This window comes from Octopus bimaculoides, chromosome 2 (assembly GCF_046866305.1).
Source record: "Octopus bimaculoides isolate indiv1 chromosome 2, ASM4686630v1, whole genome shotgun sequence".
In the NCBI taxonomy this organism is placed as follows: Eukaryota; Metazoa; Mollusca; class Cephalopoda; order Octopoda; family Octopodidae; genus Octopus; species Octopus bimaculoides.
The window spans coordinates 85,703,916-85,726,415 of NC_142929.1; the positions used below are offsets into that span (position 1 = coordinate 85,703,916).

The window sequence follows — 22,500 nt, forward strand, 5'->3', positions numbered from 1 at the left end:
CTACCAACATCAACTATTGCATCTCCTGCTCTCTCTGCCATTCTCTGTACATCGGACTGAATGTGTTCGTTAAGCTCAGCTAAATGATTTTTCCATCTTGGGGATGAAAGTTAAGAAAATAATTGCTTCCAAATTGAAAAAAAAACTGTCATGGACAAATAAGAGGGGTCCAACAGGAATGAAAATAAAATTATAAACAAAATTTATGCACTTTTAACACATTAAACATGATAAACATAAATAAAAGTGAGTTTTGAAAAAAATCACTCAAATCATCATTTATTCTGGGACAACTTGTATTTACTCGTCAGACTAAATGGGGGAAGGAACATGGGGGGACTAATTGCAGGTAGCAAGCATAGCTTCCAGAAGGGATCACACGGTCAAACACAAATGGATGTGAGTCACAGCATTTAGCAGTTTTTTTTTTATGAACATCTTGCATTATATAGTTCAGACATAGATGACATAGAAAGCAGACATGCTGCCAGTCTATGCTATGTTGTGCAGGATTGGAAATGTGAAACATCGACAGGGCACTTCTGGAGAATGGATGAATGGGTTTATTGTGCCTTTACCCAGCTGCACACAGACGCACATGGCCCAGTGGTGAATGGAATGGTAACATGAAGCATCAACAGGGCACCGACAAAAATTTTAATATTCTTTTCATTTCCTCTGCCAAATTCGACAAAAAGGTTTCATAAAATATTATATGATACTTATAATGCATAAGTAGTATCAGTATTTTATCGTTGGAAAATGACCTAAAACAAAAATAAAGCCTAGTGCAGTATACTCAGATCTTATTAATCTGCATTTTTGGGGAGCCCATAGTTGGCGTTGGAAATTTTTTTTAGTCAAGAGCCATTTGAGGAGCCTGATTAATGTTTATTGCAAATTTGGAGGAAAGCGACTGGATACTCTTCAAATTACAGGCCTCAACACTGCAAAAATGCTTTAAAAAATGTGGTTTATCTGCCCCTTGGCCCGCATTAGGCAAGAAGTTGAAAATTTTTTTGGCCCATCACACTACATGGACCCTATGTAATGTATGTGTAAAATTTCATTAAAATCAGTTGGATGGATTTCAAGTTTTAATGACATGACAAACACACAGACAGACACACATCCTGTGTTTTATATATATATATATATATATTATTTAGTTTAAAAGAGTTCCAACACTGTCTGTTTTTTATGTTTTATTTATATTCCTGCAGAACCAATGTGGGGTATAGAATATGGAATATACAATATATAATATAAAATAAAATAAAATAAAAATGGATGGCACCATGAAAGAAAGTATTGAATGTAGATGAAATATTGAGTGTTCAATATAAAGGATCAAATATATAAATATATAAATATATAAATATATAAATATAAATATATAAAGGCGACTCGAGTTTCAGGGCTATTTCCCTTCGTCATGGCCAGTATGACAGACTTTAACAGAATGTAATTAGTTGGCTGGTTTTCTGTCTTTTATACCAATTCCTTTGGACGGCTGCAGTAGGTGTTTGGCTATTTTTAGAATTGATGTCAAATCTATTTTTAGAAATGATGATATTTTAATTTATTGTTTTGTGTGGGTTGTAGGGATAAGATTTTTAAACCCCAGTAGGTGTTTGGCTGTTCTTAGAAATGATGCCAAATCTATTTATAGAAATGATGATATCTGAGAGATTTTTTGTGTTTTGGTTACAGGGATAAGATTTTTAAACCCCAAGTAAGATGGATTTAATCATTGTTTGTTAAGAGTGGGTTTGAATTTCTTAATAAAGTCCTTTTCTTTGCATTTTCTTTTAATTTCATTCCGGTTGTAAAGTTTATGGAATGGAAATATAATAAAAGTTTGATGACCACATGTTGCTAGATGGTTACTCAGTGGTATTTGGCGGACTTCTGGGTTTTTAATCTGTTGTCGATGTACCCGTGAGCGTTCCGATAGTGCATTACCTGTCTGGCCAACGTACAATTCTTCACAATTAGGGCATTTGATGCAGTAGATTAGATTTCTACTTTTGCAGTTCATGTTCACATTGGTGAATATTTTCCCAGTTTTTGTGTTCATATATGGGCCGGTATGGATTGATCGACGTGTGCCGCATCGGCTATCATTGCATTTGGATACAGTGAATGTTTGATTTTTGTTGCTGAGGTCAAACCTTGCCTTTGTTAATAGTTTTTCAAGTTTTTAGGTTGTCTCTTACTGAGAGTTATATTTTGATCTGTAATGATATTTCTCAATTCCTTACTTTGTGCAAGGATCGGTAAGTTCGCTTTGGCGATATTAAAGATGTTCTGGTGGCATGGATTTTGTGTCACTATAAATGGAATGATCTTTTCCTGTTTGTCTTTTCTTTGCGGTGTCCTCAGTTGTTGTATGGGTAATTTTTCTCGTCTGGCTGTAAAGCCTTTTCTGTTTGTTTTCCTGTCTTGTTTTTTGTCTGCCACTACATTCCTCCATGGCAAGATTTAATTCGCGTATACAAATTTAATCTGCGGTCCATGGGATGAGCCATTTTAACGATGCGTCCTGCCCAAGCTCTTTGAAACGCCGGTGTTAAAACGTGGGTAGCTGATGAAGTAGAATGTTCTCTATGTGGCTTGTGTGTTTTCTCGTCTACGTTTTGTTTGCAATGTCCTGTACTCAGATATGCACCTATACATACAGGTGGATGTTGGTATGCACATACCTGTACGTATATATGCATATACTCATTTACTATTTGTTTTTATATATGAGCCTGGTGTAGCCATCCAGCTGCACCAGTCCTCAGTCAAATCGTCCAACCCATGCTAGCATGGAAAGCGGACGTTAAACGATGATGATGATGATGATGATATATATATATAGATAGATAGATAGATATAATATATATAAATATAGCGAAATAAGTAAATATATAATCCAATATATTTTGAATTATTATACTTTTTCTATAAATCTTCTCTATTGGTGTTAATAAGCTAAATATACTTTACTGTAGCATTAGTAATTAAGCTATTTTATTTCTATGGTATTCTGCCCTAATTGATTATTTTATTTTGTTTCTTTATTAATTTATAATTAGCCTTTATTTATTCATAAAAAAATTAAGCTAATCTTTGTATCTCTATAAATTCATACTTAGCTTATATAAATCTATACTGGTATATTCACTACATATAAAAAAACTGCTTAGAATATAATTTTATTAATATATAATTAGCATGTTCTTTTACCTCAATACTCCTTTATTAATACCAGTATATACCTATTAATCAATATTCACAGATACCATTTGATGAGTTAGTATTTAAGTGTACAATATGTATAAATATTAAACTATTTCTGAATAATTTCTTTTCCTCCCTCTATAGTGGTAAAAGTTTGGTATATGCTCAAAAGTATCCATAAATTTCTATCCTTTTGTTTATATATTCTTTTTAATAACCCTCTGAATAGCCATAAACTTTATCTGTATACAATATACCAACATTATTTTAAAACATTTAACTATAGTACTACATGATAAGACTTCCTCTGCTTCGTTATCAATGGTCTGCTTGTGGGCGACCCAACTTAGTTGTCAGCCAACATCTTGTTTTAAGTTTTCCTTTACCAAACCTCATGATTTTTATGATTTCTGTCTGCTCTCTCAACCCTAACAGATAATGTCCTTTATTCTCTCAGCCTTAGATATACAAGGTTTGATAAACTAGTCTATAGATTAAAACTAACCCCATAAAAAAAACCAAATAAAATCAGTGACAGGCAGAGTCTTCTTGACAACTTATTTATTAAGTTCTATGTTCTTTGTCTATCTCCTTAACTTCTTATATACTTTTCTTTGGTTCTGGCTCATTTGTTCTCTCCTTTGCTGATTTCTTTCCCTCCTATGCTGTAGGATATGCTTCCTCTCCTCTTGGCTTATTTCGTTTCTTCTCTGCCTCATCCTCGCATGATTTTGATTCCTTATTTCCTCCCACTGTTCCTCATGCAACTGTTCTCATACTGTGTCCTTCATGTGATTATCCATATTTTGAAATTTGCTATTAAAACAATAAATCTCCAAAATGATTCAGTGTTTCAATTGAAAAGCATATAAGAATGTATTAGACATTTTTTGCTTAAAAGGTGAAAATATTTCTGAAGTACTTACCTAATATGCAAGGACACTTCCTCTCTCCTTTGCTCGACACACATCAAATTTAATTATCTTAATTCTCTCACTAAGATCGTTGCTAATTCGGTGGTCCAGTAGGCATGGGTATTGAGAATTAGTAATACAACACATAGGTAGTGGTCTCAAATCTCTTCCAGAAATTACAAGAGACTTAGTTAAAAAATTTTATTCAAGCAACAAAATTTCATTCAACAATTTCTTAAGTATGTACAAAAAACAAATTGGTGTATTAATATTATTGATAGAAAACAAAGTTATTTTATTCCACAAGGGTAGAAATATAAGAAAGATAGAAGTTAAAACTGCACTGAGAATAGTTAAAATATTTAAAGATTGAACTGGTTTCACAGTTTACATTGATTTTTAAAAATTTGAAATAGAAAGACGTGGCTTATGTCACAGCTGTTTCGCTCCTGACTAGTGTTTGGAGCTTGCCATATTTTTATAGGAAGTTTATGGCTCAAATTAGTATATGTTTAAAATAGGGTTTGATTGGTAGGAGATAGTCACATGACTGGTCTTAGAAGTTTTTGCATGTTCCCTGCTATATTCCTGTGTTAGTATCTGTTCTTGTGACAATGTTTAGTGTCATAAGTTAAGGCTGATATGGTTGACTGAACAAGTCTAGTGGCAGCACTAAACAATCAATGCTTTGAATGTTTTCTGTCAAGTGTTTGTAGAGAATGAGCATGTGATTAAGTTTAGAACCTTGTGTACGTTTCCCACTATGCCCGTGCATTAGTGTCACTTGGCAGTATATTTTGTTCCTAAAATGAAGGCTGACATGGATGAGTGAACATGTTTAGTCACAATCAAGGCACTCCAAATTTAATCTACCTGATTGGAGATTAGACAGGTGTCACTTGTATGTAGTCTAGTGGCTAAAGTTTAGGTTGTCAGCTGTGTAGGTTCCTCATTTTAAGTGACAGAATGAACTTTGTGTGTGAATAGTTATTTGTGTATGTACTTCGTTAAATCTTGGGTTTGTACTTTTGTATGAAAGTATTCTCTTTGTTTATCCATGCTTCATCTGTGGTATTCACTCACTGAACAGGGATTTATTTTTTGCACAAGTGTCTATGTGTCCACTCAGTGGAATCTGTCTAGTACTGGAGTCTCATATTTGTTGTCGGTGAATGGTCAGTCTATTTCTTAGAGTAAGCTTTGTTTGACCTATGTAATCTTCATTACATCCTTGACATTTCATAGCATATATTAAATCCCTTGAAAAGCATGTAAAGTGATTTTTTATGGTAAAAATCTGTCTTGATTCAAATTTGTATGTTGTGTCTTCAATAAGATTGATGGAAGTCCCACAACTGGGACGGCCACACTTTTTGACTGTTGGTGTAGGAGTTGTGGAAGGTAATTTAGCACTTGTGGTGAATGCTTTGAGAGACTTTGAATGTCTTTTACTTTTGATTATTTTATGTATTTTGAATGCTTGTTTCATTCTTGGGTCTTGTCTTAGTAGTGGAATGTTCTGGTGGATAATATTGTAAACCTCTGGGTTTCTTGGGTTGTGTGTTGTAATAAAGGGTAGATTATTGAGCATTTTCCGTCGTTCTTTGATATTTATTGCTTTGGCACATTCTATTCCATTGTCTGTTAAGTTTAATGGATATTATCTTTTAAATAATATTTGTTTTAGTTCCTGGAGTCTTTTATAGTGAGTTTCAGAGTTTGAGACAATTGTGCAGATTCTTCTTGCTAGATTAAAGGGGATATTATTATTCGTGTGTTTGGAATGGCATGAGGAGAACAGTAAGTATTGTTTAGAATCTGTTTGTAGTGAATGTCTGTTTCAATGCTTTTATCTCTTTTGATGATTAGTATGTCCAAGAATGGTAGTTGAGTTTTATTGTATCCCATGGTGAAGTTTATATGATTGTTTATGCTGTTGGTTAGGTTTTTGAAATCTATAAGTTGTTCAACTGTGTGCATCCACAGGACTATGCAGTCATTTATGTAACATTTCCAGTTTTCTAATAGAAATTTGTGGAAGTTCAAGCCATATTTTAATTTTGATTCTTCATATATCTGGATCTTCATGTAAGCCATGACTAGATTGGTGTAAGTCGGAGCAACTTTTATTCCGATTGCAGTCCCAGATATTTGTTTGTAAATATTACCATCGAAGTAAAAAAAAGTTGTTTTCAAGGATATACTTTAATCCTTCAATGATGAAACTTTTTTCAGTTCTGTCTAGAATTTCGTGAGGGAATTTCTCAAGCCAGAAATTTATTGTCTCTAGTCCATATTGGTGTGGGATTGTGGTATATAGGTTTACCACATTGAAAGATACGATGGTGGTATCATTGTTTATGGATTTTGGGAAGTGGTTTAACAAGTTCAGATCATCCCTTACAAGACTTACTGTGTATTTTAAAATAAGTTTCAGTAATATATCTAAAAAGCTGCTGAGTCTGTGTGTTTCACAGTTTGGGCCTGCTATAAATGGTCTAAATTTAAGGTTGGTGAGGTGTTGTATGTTTATGCAACTTGAAGTTGGTTCTCTACATGCATTCATAATAGTTTGATTCTTATGGATTTTGGGGAGACTGTAGAAGTAGCTAGTCTTGCAATCAAAATGGGTTAGGCTGTCACATTCTTTGCTTGTTAAACCTTTTTGATGTCTGTGAACGAGTGTGTTCAGTTTAATCTTCGATTTTTGGTAATTATTTACCTTTTCATAGTAGGTCATATCTAGTAATATAGATAGTATATCTCTTTTGTAGTGTTCAATATCCATAATAATTATAGCACTTCCCTTATCTGCTTCCTTAATTATTATGTCGTTATTGTTTTTCAGTTCATGTATAATATTTCATTCCTTTTAAATGGTATTGAGCTTGATTTTAGGGTGTGGAAGTTCTGGAAGTTCTTTGTAAGGGAAGCTAGATATAAAGTCACAGAATTTGTTTGAAGCTTTATTCTTACCTTTCATAGGCTTGTAATTGCCCTTGTTTCTTACAATTGATCTGTCCCTGTTTTCTTTATTGTACAATTCCTCTGTTAGGTATAGTTTTTCTGCAGAACTGTGAAATATCATTCTGTATTTCATTGGAGTTAGGGTGCTGTGGTGTTGAGATGAATTATAGGCTTTTTGACAAAATATCAATTTCTTCTACTGAGAGAGTTTTTTGGATAGCTTAATCATCTTCAGTTTCTCATCTCCAGTTTGTACCATCTGGTTTCAAGAACTCTGTCGGTTGGATCTAAAAAGATGATTTTTCAAGGTTTTCTTGTTATTACTATTTATATATCCAATGACATTTTCTCTGTTAACTTGTCCTCTTTGTATCAATTTTGTACATTTGTTGTTCTAGATTGTGGTTGTTTCTCTCTGTAATTGTTTTTTAAGTTGATATTTTTTATCCATTATGTATATCTTTGGTTTTGGGGAAAGTTCAGTCCAGTTGGATGGAAAACTTTGATTCTTTTAGTTGGATTATTTTATTGTTAAAGTAGTCTTGAATTGTCTTTATGAAATTGGTGAATACAGTTTCCCTTTTTAGGTATTTGATTAATCGGTTGCGAATGGCATTTGTGGATTTTAACTTTCTGTAGAAAGGAGTTCTCGGTAGAGTGCTTATTTTTAAAGTGAGATTCATAATTGGAGAACCAAAGAGTACTTCTCTCCCACTTTTGAAGAGATGTTAATTCCTCATTTTCAAATTTTTCTCTCCAAAGTTTAATATTGTTTTCTTGACCTTTGGATGTTTCTGAAATTTCTGTTTGCATTTGTGCATCAATTGTTTTAAATTTTTCTTTGTTGGAATTTGCTCTTAGCTCTAATAGCTGGATTTCCATTTTGAATTTGTCAAGAGCTATCTATTCTCTAAGTTTTTGTTGTTGTTCGGGTTCATTTGCGATAGGTTTTATTTGTAGTTTCTTTGGGAGGATGATCGGTGTTGAATTGAGTCATTTTTCATATATTTTCGCTTTGCCAATATTTTTAATAAAGTTCCAAAAGGCAAATTTACGGGCTGTGAGATTTTGGTTTCAAATATATTTAATGGTGCTTTCAAATGCAGAAGTTTCTAATTGCAGGTTGCTGTTGTAGGTTTCTGGAGCATCTCTGTTTCTATAGTTTTACATAACTGGTTTGGATGACTGCCATTTCTTCCATTTTTCTTCCATTTTAAAGTATTTCCTTAGTGTAGGTCTGTATCTTATCAATTTTGTTGGATAAGACTATGAGTTTGGAGATCTCTTTCAATTCTTTTAATATTTCATAGTTCAATGTGTTTTTGCTTTGCTTGGGTTTTTGTCTTATTGAAGACACAACATACAAATTCAAATCAGGACATATTTTTACTATAAAAAAATCACTTTACATGTTCTTCAAGGGATTTAATATACACTATCAAATGTCAAGGATGTAATGAAGATTACATAGGTCAAACAAAGCTTACTCTAAGAAATAGACTAACCATTCACCGACAACAAATATGAGACCCCAGTACTAGACAGATTCCACTGAATGGACACATAGACATATGTGCAAAAAATAAATCCCCCAAATTCTAGGTCTTCCCACTCTACTTATGTTCTGTGAATACCACAGAAGTATGGATAAATAAAGGGAATGCTTTCATACAAAAGTACAAACCTAAACTGAACAAACTTTAACAAAGTACATACACAAATAACTATTCACACACAAAGCTCATTCTACCACATAACATGAGGAACCTACACAGCTAACAACCTAAACTTTAGCCACTAGACTACATACAAATGACACATGTCTAATCTCCAACCAGATAGATTAAATTTGGAGTGCTTTGATTGTAACTAAACATGTTCACTCATCCATGTCAGCCTTCATTTTAGGAACAAAATATACTGCCAAGTGACACTAATGCACGGGCATAGTGGGAAACGTACACAAGGTTCTAAACTTAATCACATGTTCATTCTCTACAAACACTTGACAGAAAACATTCAAAGAATTGATTGTTTAGTGCTACTTGTTCAGTCATCCGTATCAGCCTTAACTTATGACACTAAGACACAAACATACTGGGGAACCTGCAAAAATATGACACTAAGACACAAACATACTGGGGAACCTACAAAAATTTCTGAGACCAGTCATGTGACTATCCTCTACTTATCAAACTCTATTCAAAACATATACTAATTTGAGCCATGAACTCCCTATAGAAATTGGGCAAACTCCAAATGCTAGTCAGAGACAAATGCTAGTCAGAGACAAATGCTAGTCAGAGACAAATGCTAGTCAGAGACAAATGCTAGTCAGAGACAAACAAATTTTTAACGATCAGCGTAAACTGTGAAACTGGATCAATTTTTAAATATGATAATAAAAATGTTTTAACTATGCTCAGTGTATTTTCAACTTCTATTTTTCTTATATGTATATATATATATATATATATATATATATATATATATATAATCAGATCATTAGTAATATATTTAACAGAAAAGGTGTTTCTCTGTATGTCCTGTCATGCATGCCCAGTGATACACATTAACCAGTTATAGTATTTTCGAAACCAGAGTACATGTTTATGGGCATGCCCAAAGACAAAAATTATCATGAACGCTATTTGAAATTTTTACTTTGTGTACCAATCTTACGATCTATTCATACAATTTGATTTGCTTTTGTGATATAAGAATCTAGACATATTTATTGTATAATGTTCACTCTATGTTGAATATTACGAATATACAAAAAACACACATTTTCAAATTTCACCCCCACCCAATTTAAAATTTTGAATTTGTTTACCTTAAAGAGATCGTAGCAAATTGTTGAACATATGCAAATTGAAATTAAATATAGACAAACACATTAAAGTGAAAAGAATTTGCGTTTTATTTGTGTTTGCCTTAAATAATTGTAAATAATAATCAAATGTAAATTAAATATACACCATTTTATGAGAAACAAATATTAATATGTTTAATAATTACTGTTATAAAATTTATGGGGCTCCAGTTCCCCCCTTCCCCAATTTTAAATTGTGAACTTTTTCATCCATTTATTTGTCTGCCTATTTATCCCTATCCGTTTATTCCTATCTTTCTATCTATCTATCTATCTATCCTTATCCATTTATTTATATCTATCTGTGTCTATCTATCTATCTATCTATATATATATATATATACATATATATATATATATATATATATATTTGGAAATATGCTGTGCTTGAGAAGACCTGGCAAGCCAAGTGAGACCTAAATCCAAGGCCTCTGCCAGGGGTCTAGCCAGCCCACTTATGCATACCTTCCTTCATTGGACACTAAACTCCGCTTGCGAAGACCTGTTAAGACAAGTGAAATCAAAATCGAACTAAATTCGATGACTGTCACTCATGCCAACGTCATCTCCTTCATTGAACACTAAACTCGGCTTGCGAAGACCTGTTGGGGCAAGCGAAAGCGAAATCGTGATGGCACCTGTGCCCAGCGTCGCCTTCCTGGCACTTGTGCCGGTGGCACGTGTAAAGACATTCGAGCGATATCGTTGCCAGTGCCGCTGGACTGGCTCCTGCGCAGGTGGCACGTAAAATACACCATTTTGAGCGTGGCCGTTGCCAGTACTGCCTGACTGACTGACCTTCGTGCCGGTGGGACATAAAAGCACCCACTACACTCTCGGAGTGGTTGGTGTTAGGAAGGGCATCCAGCTGTAGAAACTCTGCCAAATCAGATTAGAGCCCGGTGTAGCCATCTGGTTCACCAGTCCTCAGTCAAATCGTCCAACCCATGCTAGCATGGAAAGCGGATGTTAAACGATGATGATGATGTTATATATATATATATATGTGTATGTGTGTGTGTGTCTCTCTCTCTCTCTCTCTCTATATATATATATATATATATGTGTGTGTGTGTGTGTGTGTGTGTGTGTATGTGAGAAAGTTGGTATGTGAAAGCACGTGGTTCGATGTATAAAAGATAAACAAGAGTGAAAAAACTACAGAAGGCTTGTGTTACATGGTTAAAGTATATATTTAAATTGTTATGTCAGAAAAATGTTATAAAATTTTGGGTATAAATTTTGGTTTAGAAGGAATAGTATGTTAGGTTTTGTTAACATACTATTCCTTCTAAACCAAACCATGGTAAATCAATCAAAATCTACCACCTCCTACATTTCGATTATCTCCCTTATACCGGAAGAAATCCCTGATTACTTCCCCCTATCTAGAACTCTTTTTTACACACGGGAGCGAAGACATGTTACGATACAAGTAGAGAAATTTGAAAAGACAACACGAAACCGGTTATTTCTCCAAATACAATGTTTATATACCCAAAATTTTATAACATTTTTCTGACATAACAATTTAAATATATACTTTAACCATGTAACACAAGCCTTCTGTAGTTTTTTCACTCTTGTTTATCTTTTATATATATATATATATACACACACACACTTTATACATGTATCTATATGCTTATTGAATTTAAAATTTTGAAAACGTGGTTTCTTGCATATTCAGAATCTCCATCATAGAAACCATAGGAATCCGCTGAAAAGAAAAAAATCAGAAAGGTCTGTTTGTGTATGGGTGGTGAGGGGGGTTGACTGTGCATGAGGTCTGCAGGAGAGGCTGGTGAAATTTGAAAAATTTTTAATTTGGTGGAAGGAGAGTTTGAGGTGGGGATTTTAAATCTGGAAAAGGTGGTTTAAAAAAAAAAATTCCGAAAAAGTTCAAAATTTTAAATTGGGGGTGGGTGGGGTGAAGTTCGAAAAGGTGTTTTTTCTTTGCCTATTTGTAATCTCTGACATCTCAGACATTGGAATCCCAAAAAAGTTTTTTTAAAAAATGCATTTTTCTGCATTAGCCTCAATTTTTCTAAATACATAAGACGTTTTTTTTTATGTTGAAGTTGGTTTGATATGTATTTCATCCATGAAACCTAGGGTTGCTATTTTTCACAGGGGTTATTATGGTTTCTTTACATTATATGTGTATGTATATATCTATAGTAATTGTTTGTGTATTCTTAAATGGCTTACAATCATGCTCCACGCTGCAGTTGTTTTTGTTTCAGTGCACAATCTCAGATCAAGTCACTTGCTATGCAAGTACATCTCCGTAATTTAATTTTCATTTATGTCAGAATTTTTGTTGCTCGGCTGGTATCACAAACGAACTTTATACAGCACAGACACCAGCTGACAGACCAGATTTAACTGACAGAGTATTTAATATGAAACTTAGGGATCTGTTGCATGATATTTTGGAGAAGAATGTTTGTGGGGGGTGCAGGGTACATGTGGACTATCGAGTTTCAAAAGCATGGACTACCTCATTGTCATATGTTGTTCATATTAAAAAAAGATCCAGAGCATTATGATAAATTTGTTTATGCAGAACTTCCAAATCTACAAACACCAATTCTGTTTCAACATGTCACCAAAAGCATGCTACATGGTCCATGTGGAATAGATAAACCCAATGCAACATGTATGGTTGATGGAAATGTAAAAAACATTTCCCTAAAGACTTTCAGGAAAATACATTACACAGTTATAATGGCTATCCACTTTACTGACATTGAAATAATAGTTTTACATTTACAAAGTCTAATGTTGAATTAGATAATAGTTCAGTAGTACCATATTCCCCTTTCTTTTTAGTCAAATATGGACGTCATTGTAATGTAGAGATATGTGCATCTGTAAAATCAGTTAAATATATTAGCAAATATATTCATAAACATCATGATCAGGTGACAGTCAATATTAGTGGACGACAAACACACAATGTGTCAATGCACAACAAACACACAAAGATGAAATTGAAAATTATATCAATGGCCGCTATGTATGCTCATCAGAGGCAGTCTGGAGGATTTTAGGGTTCAAATTACATGGTTCATGTCCTGCAGTCCAACAGCTTACAGTTCATTTACCAAAACAGCAATACATTTACTTTAATGACAATGATGATATTGAACATGTTATCCATACACATGACAGGTCCACTCCCACTGAATGGATGCAAGTTAACTGGGAATCATCAGCTAACTCATTTGCACGTACATTACACAGCAAAACTTCCGCCCATCCCCCACAAAAATCACCCTTTCTTTTACATTTTTTTTTTCAACACAAACCCTACTTTTTGCTTATGAGGAATACGAATCTGCAAATAAATTGGCAAAAATCAGTATTTTTTAATTACCACCTCCACCTTCATTTTTCACTTTTTTCAGAATTTTTTTTTTCAAAATAGCTTTCTATGATGAAAAGATCATTTTAACAAATCAAAATATTTTTGTCATTTTCATATATTTAGACAGTATCTGATTGTCATGGGTTGCTGAGCTTAATGGTATGGAGTGCTTAACCTGAGTTTGGGAGGTATGGGGTTCAATTCTCTGTAGCAATTTGCTGATCCCCTTTTTTTCCTGTTTTCTAAGGGTATTTAGCCATTCTTCTAAGTTGTTTTCACAGCTATTCTTCATTTGAGATTTACTTCGGATGAAACAGCTCTATGAGAAGAACCTTATGGTGGAAACCTTTACAAAAAATGTTAGCAATAAAAAAAATTGTGTGGTTTAAGTGACAAAGAAAAGGTGATTAAGAAATTAAAATGTTGTCTTTTTAAGAGAAAAATAATATTACTTGAACTCAAATGAAAGAGTTTATTGTGAGACAGATATTTTGGGGAAAACCCAGCCTAAAAATATAAAGCATAAGAAAGTTATGATTTTTTGAGATTTCACGTTAATTTTTATTACACATTAATTTTTATTAAAACTAATTACCAGTTATAATAAAAATTATTTAAAAATATATTTATTTGTAACTGATATGCTGCTATTAATCCTTTATTACATTTAGGTGCAAACAAAATTTGTAAATTTGAACAAAATCTTTATTTTAAACATATTTACAATAGTATCATGTTTTCAATAATAAAGATAAATATGATTAATTATAAGAGTAGAAGCATTGCCTGAAAAAAAAAGGGAACTAGAATGGAAAATGCAAGTGTATTGAATCTGGAAAAGTATAGAGCAAACAGTAACAGAATGAAAAATGCAGGCATAGGGTGCTAGAATATTCTTATGTGTCAAAACTGGAAAAGTACAAGACAAGAGGAAAAGAAGCTTAAAATATTTCTGTTGAAGTTAGAATTTGATAAATATATTTCTGAAATTGAGAAGTAATATTTATCACCACTTAAACACGGCTACTCTGTAGGAACTGACATAATTACTTATTTTAACCCCAAGTAAACGCCTCTGCCAACTGGTTATTCTATGCAATCTGCACCTGATATATATTACAAGCAGGAGAGTGAGCTCCTACCATCTTCCACCCAAGAGACCATATGGTTTCAGCCTCTTTGTGGTCATCCTTGGTGGTGGATACTCATCTGCTAGAGATAGTAGTAGTTCATTCCAGCTTGCAATATATAGAAAACACAGTCAATGATCTTGCAACAAGCAAATTAGCTAGTTAAGAAAATCTCTACTAAAAAGTAATTTTTATTGCCACTTCAACATGGCTGTTCCATAGGTACCAACATTAATGCTTATATATATTGAGTGCAGATTGCATCGAACAACCAACTGGAATTCCATATGGATTTCCTGCCTACACTTTTTGCTTGCTTACAAGATCCTTAGTCTTTGCTAAGCTAACTTAAGGCCCTTATATTCCAGGTTTTGCTTCCACACCTGCAATTTTTCTAGCCCTCATATAGAATCTGCTATGAGGGTAAGATTATCAGCATATAGCATCTCCTGGGGGTCGGGAGATAAAGGTCTTGAATTGTTCTGTTATGTCCTGGAAGACAATGATGAATGGGAGGGGACTGAGGACTGAGCCTTGATGAATGCTTACCTGTACACCAAATTCTTCACTGTACTTGTGGTTAACTTCCATCTTATTGATAGCATCTTTGCACATAGCCTGTACAGCTTTCACAAGCTATTCATCTACCCCAAGCCTCAGAGACCACCATATTACACTTTATGTACTCTATCAAAAGCTTTCTCTTGATCATTGAGTGCCAAGTATAAGGGTTCATTCTTGGCTAAGTACTTCTCTTGCAGTGCCTGACTATGAAAATAGCCTCAGTAGTGCTTCTCCTCAGAGTAAAGCCAAACTGCATTTCATCCAGCCTAATTCAGCTCCTTATTAACTGGGCTATAACTCTCCATAATTTTCACCATCTGGTCCAGGAGTTTGATGTTGCTATAATTGTTTCTATCTAAGGCATCTCTCTTACCCTTGAAACAGCTAACAATAACTTTTTTACACCAGTCACTGGGTAATATACCTTCCTGAATAACCTGATTAACTATGCAGGTGACTAGCCTGTATCCTACCATACCAGATATTTTGAGTATCTCAGCATTGATTCCTGAAGGACTAAGGGCTTTCTCTGTTTTCATATCTTTAACTGCTTTATCTACCATCTGCTGTCTACTAAGATAGCTGGTCCCTCTGTTGGGTTCACATAGGAGAGCCTCTCTTTATCCCATTCATTCTTCACTTTCAGTAGACTTGCATAGCAACTCTTCCACACCTCTTTCTTGTCCATGTCACTGAGTGCAAGCATACCATTATCCATCTGCACACACTTCTCTCCCACAATATCTCAATTCTCTCTGACATACTGTCTAGCAATCCATGACACCTCAAGTCTCTGATCTTCATGCTGTAAGAGACTGGCAAACCTCTTCCTTTCTACTTCTGCCCTAGCTAAATAAATCTGGCATCTAGTTTCCCTTTTGGCTTGCAGATATAATTCTTTGCTACACCTCTTTTTCATTCTTTCTAGACCCATCTCTTCTTTTTATGGTTTTGTCAACATCACTGTTCTAACACCATTAGGTTATTCACATCACAATAGTCTTCTTCCCTCTTCATTTCAGGAACCAATTCCATGGCCCCATGTACGCCATGGAAGATATCTGGTTGCTGCCCAATATGTCCAATGAAATCAGCAGCCATGTAGATGTCATTGTCATTTGTCTTTGAGTAGCCTGCAGAAGAATATCATAAACACAGTCCTTTTGTTCATTTGGCAGACCTAGGGTTATGACGTTTTGATTTTTTTTTTTTTTTTGGAAGTAAACAATTTCCTGTATCAAAAGTTGATGAACAATTTTATAAAGGTAGGGAAAATAACCTTTATTTTAAGTCTTTTTGAAAAAAACATCACCCAACTGATGATCGAAATCATGCAAAATTCTAGTGGGGTTCATAATGCCTACTCAAGTTTTTACCAAACTTGGTGTGCTGACTCAATACAATGCAGAAGCAGTATATCTCAAATTTCAGCTTTCAAGTTTAAGTAGTTTGTTGATTCATCTCTTACAGCTGGGCAGACTTTTGGTTTACTGACCAAATGTTTAATGCACATGATTATCAGAAGTTATGTGGTAGCCTGCAAGTTCATAAAAAGGCATTGAACTCTGTAAAAACTTTTGGAGTCGAGAATCATCAAAACTGGAAATTCCCAGAAAAAATCAGAGTGCAGAATGGGCAATCAAGTGCCTTCAAGATCTTTATGGTGTTTGTAAAAAGGAGAAACTTCAGCTTCGAATTATTTTATCTAATAAAACATATTAATTCTTTGTTATGTTTAAAAATTTGCTAACATTCAGCACCCTTTTTCATGACCTTAAGGGCTTTTAGCTCTTATTTCTAGCAATGTAGATGCTACCCTCCATCATCAGTCACAATTAGTGACAATTGAATTTTTTCTTTTTGGTTTTCTGTTGCTTATAATCACCTTCATTATTTTAGGGCACATATAAAGGGGCCCTTTTCTAAAATACTGCAAATAATGCAGTCCCCACTGGAAAAATTGCCCAGTCTAAGAGAGATAACATACATACAAACACACAAACATGCACACACAAACACATGAATATGCAGAATACATACATATGTACACATACGCATACATACATATATTGGCTCATCCCATAAATAATGTGGTTTTTTTCAATTGCATGAACTAAAACTTGGAAGGGGACCAGATAAACTACCTGCATCAGCTTGCTATAAAAGTAGGTAATAATTTTACCTTGTCCTTATTCTTAGTGCAAGTTTTGGAGAGTGCAGTTCGATTTTAACAGTTATTTTTTTAAAGCTATAATGGAAGTGACAAAGGAGCATATTCAGCATATTTTGCTTTATGAGTTCAATAAAGGCAACAACACAACAGAAAGTATACATTAATGCAATATATGGGGATTGGAAAATAAGTGTAAGCCAGTGTCAACAGTGGTTCCAGTAATTCCAAGCCAGAAACTACCATCTAAAAGATGAGCCTCATCCAGGAAGATCTGTAGAGCTCGACGAGGATGTCCTGCAAATCCTAGTGGAATGAAATCCCATCATAACTGTTGAGGAACTAGCAGAGAAGCTTGGATTTGGTCATTCAATCATTCATTGACACTTGTGTGCCATCAGAAAAGTCAGCAAATTAGGTCAATGGATTCCTCACAAATTTTTCGAGTCTAATCATGTGCAGAGAGCGAATGTGTGCTCTTCTTTGCTGGCATGTCTTGTGAATGAACCTTTTTTGGACCAAATAGTGACTGGTGATGAGAAATGGGTTCTCTATAAAAATGTCAAGTACTGAAGACAGTGGATAGGGAAAGGAGAAACATCAGCACCCCAAGCTAAAAAAGGTCTTCACCCATGTTAAGTGTTGTTATCTATTTGGTGGGATATGAAAGGTTTAGTCCACTTTGAACTTTTAAACCCAAACCAAATGACCATCTTCGGTTTCAAGACGAAAGGTGTTCTTCCATCAGGATAATGCTTGGTCATATACAATGAGGATGACATTCCAAGGGCTAGAACAGTTTGAATGGGAAACGGTGCCCTACCCACCATATTTGCTGGACATTGCCTCATCTGATTATCATTTATTTATTCCGCCGTCTTCAAAATCATTTTGATGGAAAAAATATGAATTCTGTAGACAAGGTCAGAATAATAATGGGGGAGTATTTTACATCGTGGGCAAGTGAATTCTGGAAGAGAGGTCTTGCAAGTCTACAAGATAGATGGAAGAGCATTGTAGAAAATGAAGGAGAGTATATTGTAGATTAAAAAAAACTCTGTTTATCTTAATTTTGAAAAATAAAAGAGGTATAAAAAAACCACATTATTTATGGGATGACCCAATATACATACATACATACATACATACAAACAAGCATACATACATGCATACATACATATGTATACACACATGTGCACAAACAAACAAAGAAAAATAAACACAGCTCTGATAACAGACATAGTCAATGACTATTGAAGACATTGCAAGAAGAAATGAAAATTTTAGAAGAGAAAAGAATAAATAAATAAATGAGTGGAAATTGAACCAGTGCATAGTAATAAAGCATCAAAACAGAATGATTCTCCCCAGACACAACAAAACTGAATGAAAGTTCTGGGAAAACTAAAAATGAAAAATTATTCATGGTCTATTTTCCACGTTTTTGATGTTTGATCTTCAGTTGTCTCCTTCATTATTCTATGTGTAAGAAGTGTGCTAACCACAGAGATTGATTATTAATATATATTCCTATTAAATTTGCCTGTGTGCACTTTAATAGTATTATTATATTGTTTTTATTTGTTTTATATTCATATCTTTGAGCAACCTAGCTCTTCATCAAAGAAAAGCTATTTGTATTTTTGTTTGTTGTCATACTTAAGTTCAGTACATGTGTTTTTAGTTTTCCCCTAACATTTCTTTAGTTACCTTGTACTACACATAAGTCAAAGTATGTGTGATGTTTGCTTCATTTATAGACTGAAATACTAGAGACCATAGATCAGAAGTTTATATGCACCTATGATGCTATTGGCCAGAAGGAAACAGTTCTGTCATCTTCATGAAAATTGACAGTCATTTCATTTATATATGTTTAAATATGTTCAATACTATCTAAGCGAATAACTTTCAATATTCATAGTATAATTTTGTCAGCTTTTTTCAGCCCAGTCAATGATAAATGTTTCTGCTAGTGAGTGTGTGTGTGTGTGTGTGTTATTTAAAACAATATGATTTGGGTCCATGCAGCTTAAAAGTTTTGTGGGTCTCTAACAGAAGCTCGTCTCTTTCAGGCTTAGATTACCAAATGAAGAAATACAGGAAGTCCAAGATGGCCACCGGAAAATAGGCTGCTATTGATCAAGACTGGTCACATAGTGTTGTCAAAATAGATTCATTTGCTCAGCAACAGCAGTTCCCCCAAATCAATTTCGACCAATTTTTTTATACTTCAAAATGATGGGAGAGTCATTTTTAGTAAAAAAATATTTTTGAAAATATTTTCAGATGAATCAGTGTGATTTAAAGGAGATTTAGCTGTTGTTTGTAGCACATCCTATGACATCTGGTACCTTCGTTGTTCCGCATCCACTGGCACCAAGCACGTCCTTGTGTGTGTGTTTGAGTGTGTGTGTGTGTGTGTGTGTGTGTATGTGTAAGAAAAAGCATATTTACAAACAGAAAAGTATGCTATTCAAGAAAAAGTTGTTTAAAAATTATGATTTTTTTTCACCCCTCCCTATTTCCTTTGTTACTGTTTATAATTTAAAAATACTGGAGTGACTGAGAAGGTCACTGCTAGGATTTATCCACAGTGATCTGAAAGAGATGTGTGAAAGATAATTTATTTTAAAAGCATACTTTTCTGTTAGTAAATATGTTTTTTCTTACATGCACACAGATTTACTTAGTGTGGGTTAAAAATTTAAAAGTATAAAATTTTTTGTTGTTGTATAAATTTCAGCAATAGACCACACTTGGCCTAAACAAAACCCATGGGTTACTTCTGCATCATCATTCCATAAAATGTGTTTATAGAGAGAAAAATATTGATAAACATTAGTACATGTCAGAGTGACAAAAAAACAAAGACGGTACCAAGTGTTTGTGGGAAATGCTAGAAACAACACTTAAATCACACACCTTTACATCTGAAATATTTTCAAAAGCTTCTCCTGTTGTTTTTAAGTGCATAGTGCTCACAAAATTGGCCAAAATCAGTTCAGGGGTGTAAAAAAAAAAAAATCGAATTTTCAAAAGTTTTGTCATAAAAAAGCTTCCTTCCACCATTTCCTTGGATTTATCCAGAGTGAAAAAAAAACTGCAAAAATCACCATCAACATGGAGAAAATTCAACTTATATGGGTATCCTGATCCAAAACTTCACCAGTTACTTGTTTACAGCCATTTTTCATAGTCCATTAAAATTTTATTGAAATGGTATCATGTCCCAAAATCTCAGGATTTATTTAGTTCTATACCCACTACAAATGTGCCAAAGCCAAGTCCCTGTGGCTTGTACTTTTGGATTTAGCTAGGTCTGAAAACACATGAAAAGCTTATGCTCACATTGCAAAATCAACTGTTTGTTGCATGCAACAAAATAGGCTTCACATAAGTATTTTAAAAATTGCCAAAAAAAGTCTCATTTTCAAGAACCTAAAAGAAATAGGCAACTGCTATCCCATGGAGACTATTAATTTGAGTAATTTGAAGGTGATTATCATCTCAATTTCCAAGCTGTAATCATAAATGAGGGCTAGATTAGGCAAGATTTCGACCAGTTCACTGACCATTCAAATTGTCATTTTTCCTAAAATATTCATGCAAATTTCACAAATAAGGTATCAAAATGTTTCTTTTTGAATAATTTCCAAGAAAACGTACAGTAGCAGTTAGATTTAAATAGTTTCAAAACTACCTAATGTTAATGATTTGTATTTTAACAACTCCTCAGAGAGAAATGTTTTTTTAAATGAATTTTTTTAGTAAGGCATTTTAACTTAAACAGTTTGTTTTGTAGGTAAAAATGAATATATGTATACTATAGTAGATCAGCACATGTCAGAGCTTTTAAGTGTTGGGCTCAGTTGATACACCAGTCCAGGGCCTGGAGAAGCTTATGACTTATCACAGCCCCCTTTGAATCTTGAAAGGCTTTTCTGCCTTTCCAAATTTTTCTCAAAGGCTCTGGTTATAGTTCATATTTATTGTAAGCGTTTTGCTGTATTTGAGCAGAACACTATTTACATCTCACAATTTATCTAACTGTTGGGAGTTGGTACCAGAATTTCTTTTAAAAATTAGCTGTAGTATCTTAACGTCCTGCTCAGAAGGATATTTCTTTTGTCTACTTAACACCTTTAGAAAGTTATGTAGGAGTAAAATTGCCTAAATGAATATGCAGTTGGGAAAACAACTTGTGGATTTGACTTAAATTATATATAAGCTCTTAACATAACCCTGCACACATTACTGTCAAGAATATGTACCAGATCATTTAAAAATGTTCTTAAATGTGAAGTGCTTCTTTTTCATTTCCTTATCTCCATGCAAACTGAAGCTAAGCACCAGCCCTCAAAATCTCTAAAAGATTTTTTAAGATTCCTGAGTTTAATGAAATGCTTAACTTTTTACTGTCAACAGTAATCATGAATTTATTTTTCTTTTCTATTTTCATAGATACCTTATAACTGCAAATCTCTGCATCATGAGGTAGAACTGGCTGTTGTAATTGGTTCAAAAGGCAAAAATATACCAGAAGGGAAAAGTAATTCTTATGTTGATGGCTATTTTTTGGCTTTGGATATGACTGCACGAGATTTACAAGAGGAAGCTAAATCAAAGCGACAACCATGGACTATTTCAAAAGGTTTTGATACTTCTTGTCCTCTGAGTCGTTTTATTAGTACAAAAGAAATTAAAGATTCATCCTGTATAGATTTGTGGTTGAAGGTAAATGGACAGCTGCGTCAAGCTGGTAATACAAAAGATATGATTTTTGATATCTCTCATCTTATTTCATATATAAGCAAATATTTTACTTTGGAACCTGGTGATATCATTCTCACAGGAACACCATCTGGAGTTGGTTCAGTTGAGAATGGAGATATCATTGAAGCAGGTATTGGAAATCTTGTCAAGATGACATTTTCTGTTGAAAGTGCAAAATGAAAAGAAAATATGTGCACCGCTATATATTATAAAATCAGTATTGTAAATTTCAATTTTGATATTAGATGATTCTAATAAATCTTTCGGGATTCTATATTCCTGAGCAACCTTTGATTTAGCTAAAAGAATTTTTTATATTTTTCCAATTTTAAATTCCCATGAATTTATTTTTGAATTGTCTTTGTTAATTTAAAACAACTTATAAGGCAGTTTTATGTACTAATGAATAAAATCAACAAAACTTTTTGAAAATCTTTTCCTTATTGTACTGTTTTTAAAAATAACGTTTGCTAACTGGAGATGTAAATTCAAACTATCAATCA

The 22,500-nt window shown here is 33.7% G+C and overlaps 1 protein-coding gene across 1 annotated transcript in view; it reads left to right on the forward strand.

Moving 5' to 3' along the window:
- Positions 1-22,429, forward strand: part of LOC106873771 (oxaloacetate decarboxylase, mitochondrial) — an 84,436-nt gene extending 62,007 nt beyond the window's left edge. Inside the window, exon 4 of the mRNA XM_014921270.3 lies at positions 21,686-22,429. Coding sequence (XP_014776756.1) covers positions 21,686-22,177 — 492 coding nt within the window. The 3' untranslated portion in view covers positions 22,178-22,429. The remainder of the gene's footprint in view (positions 1-21,685) is intronic.
- Positions 22,430-22,500: the final 71 nt, after the last annotated feature.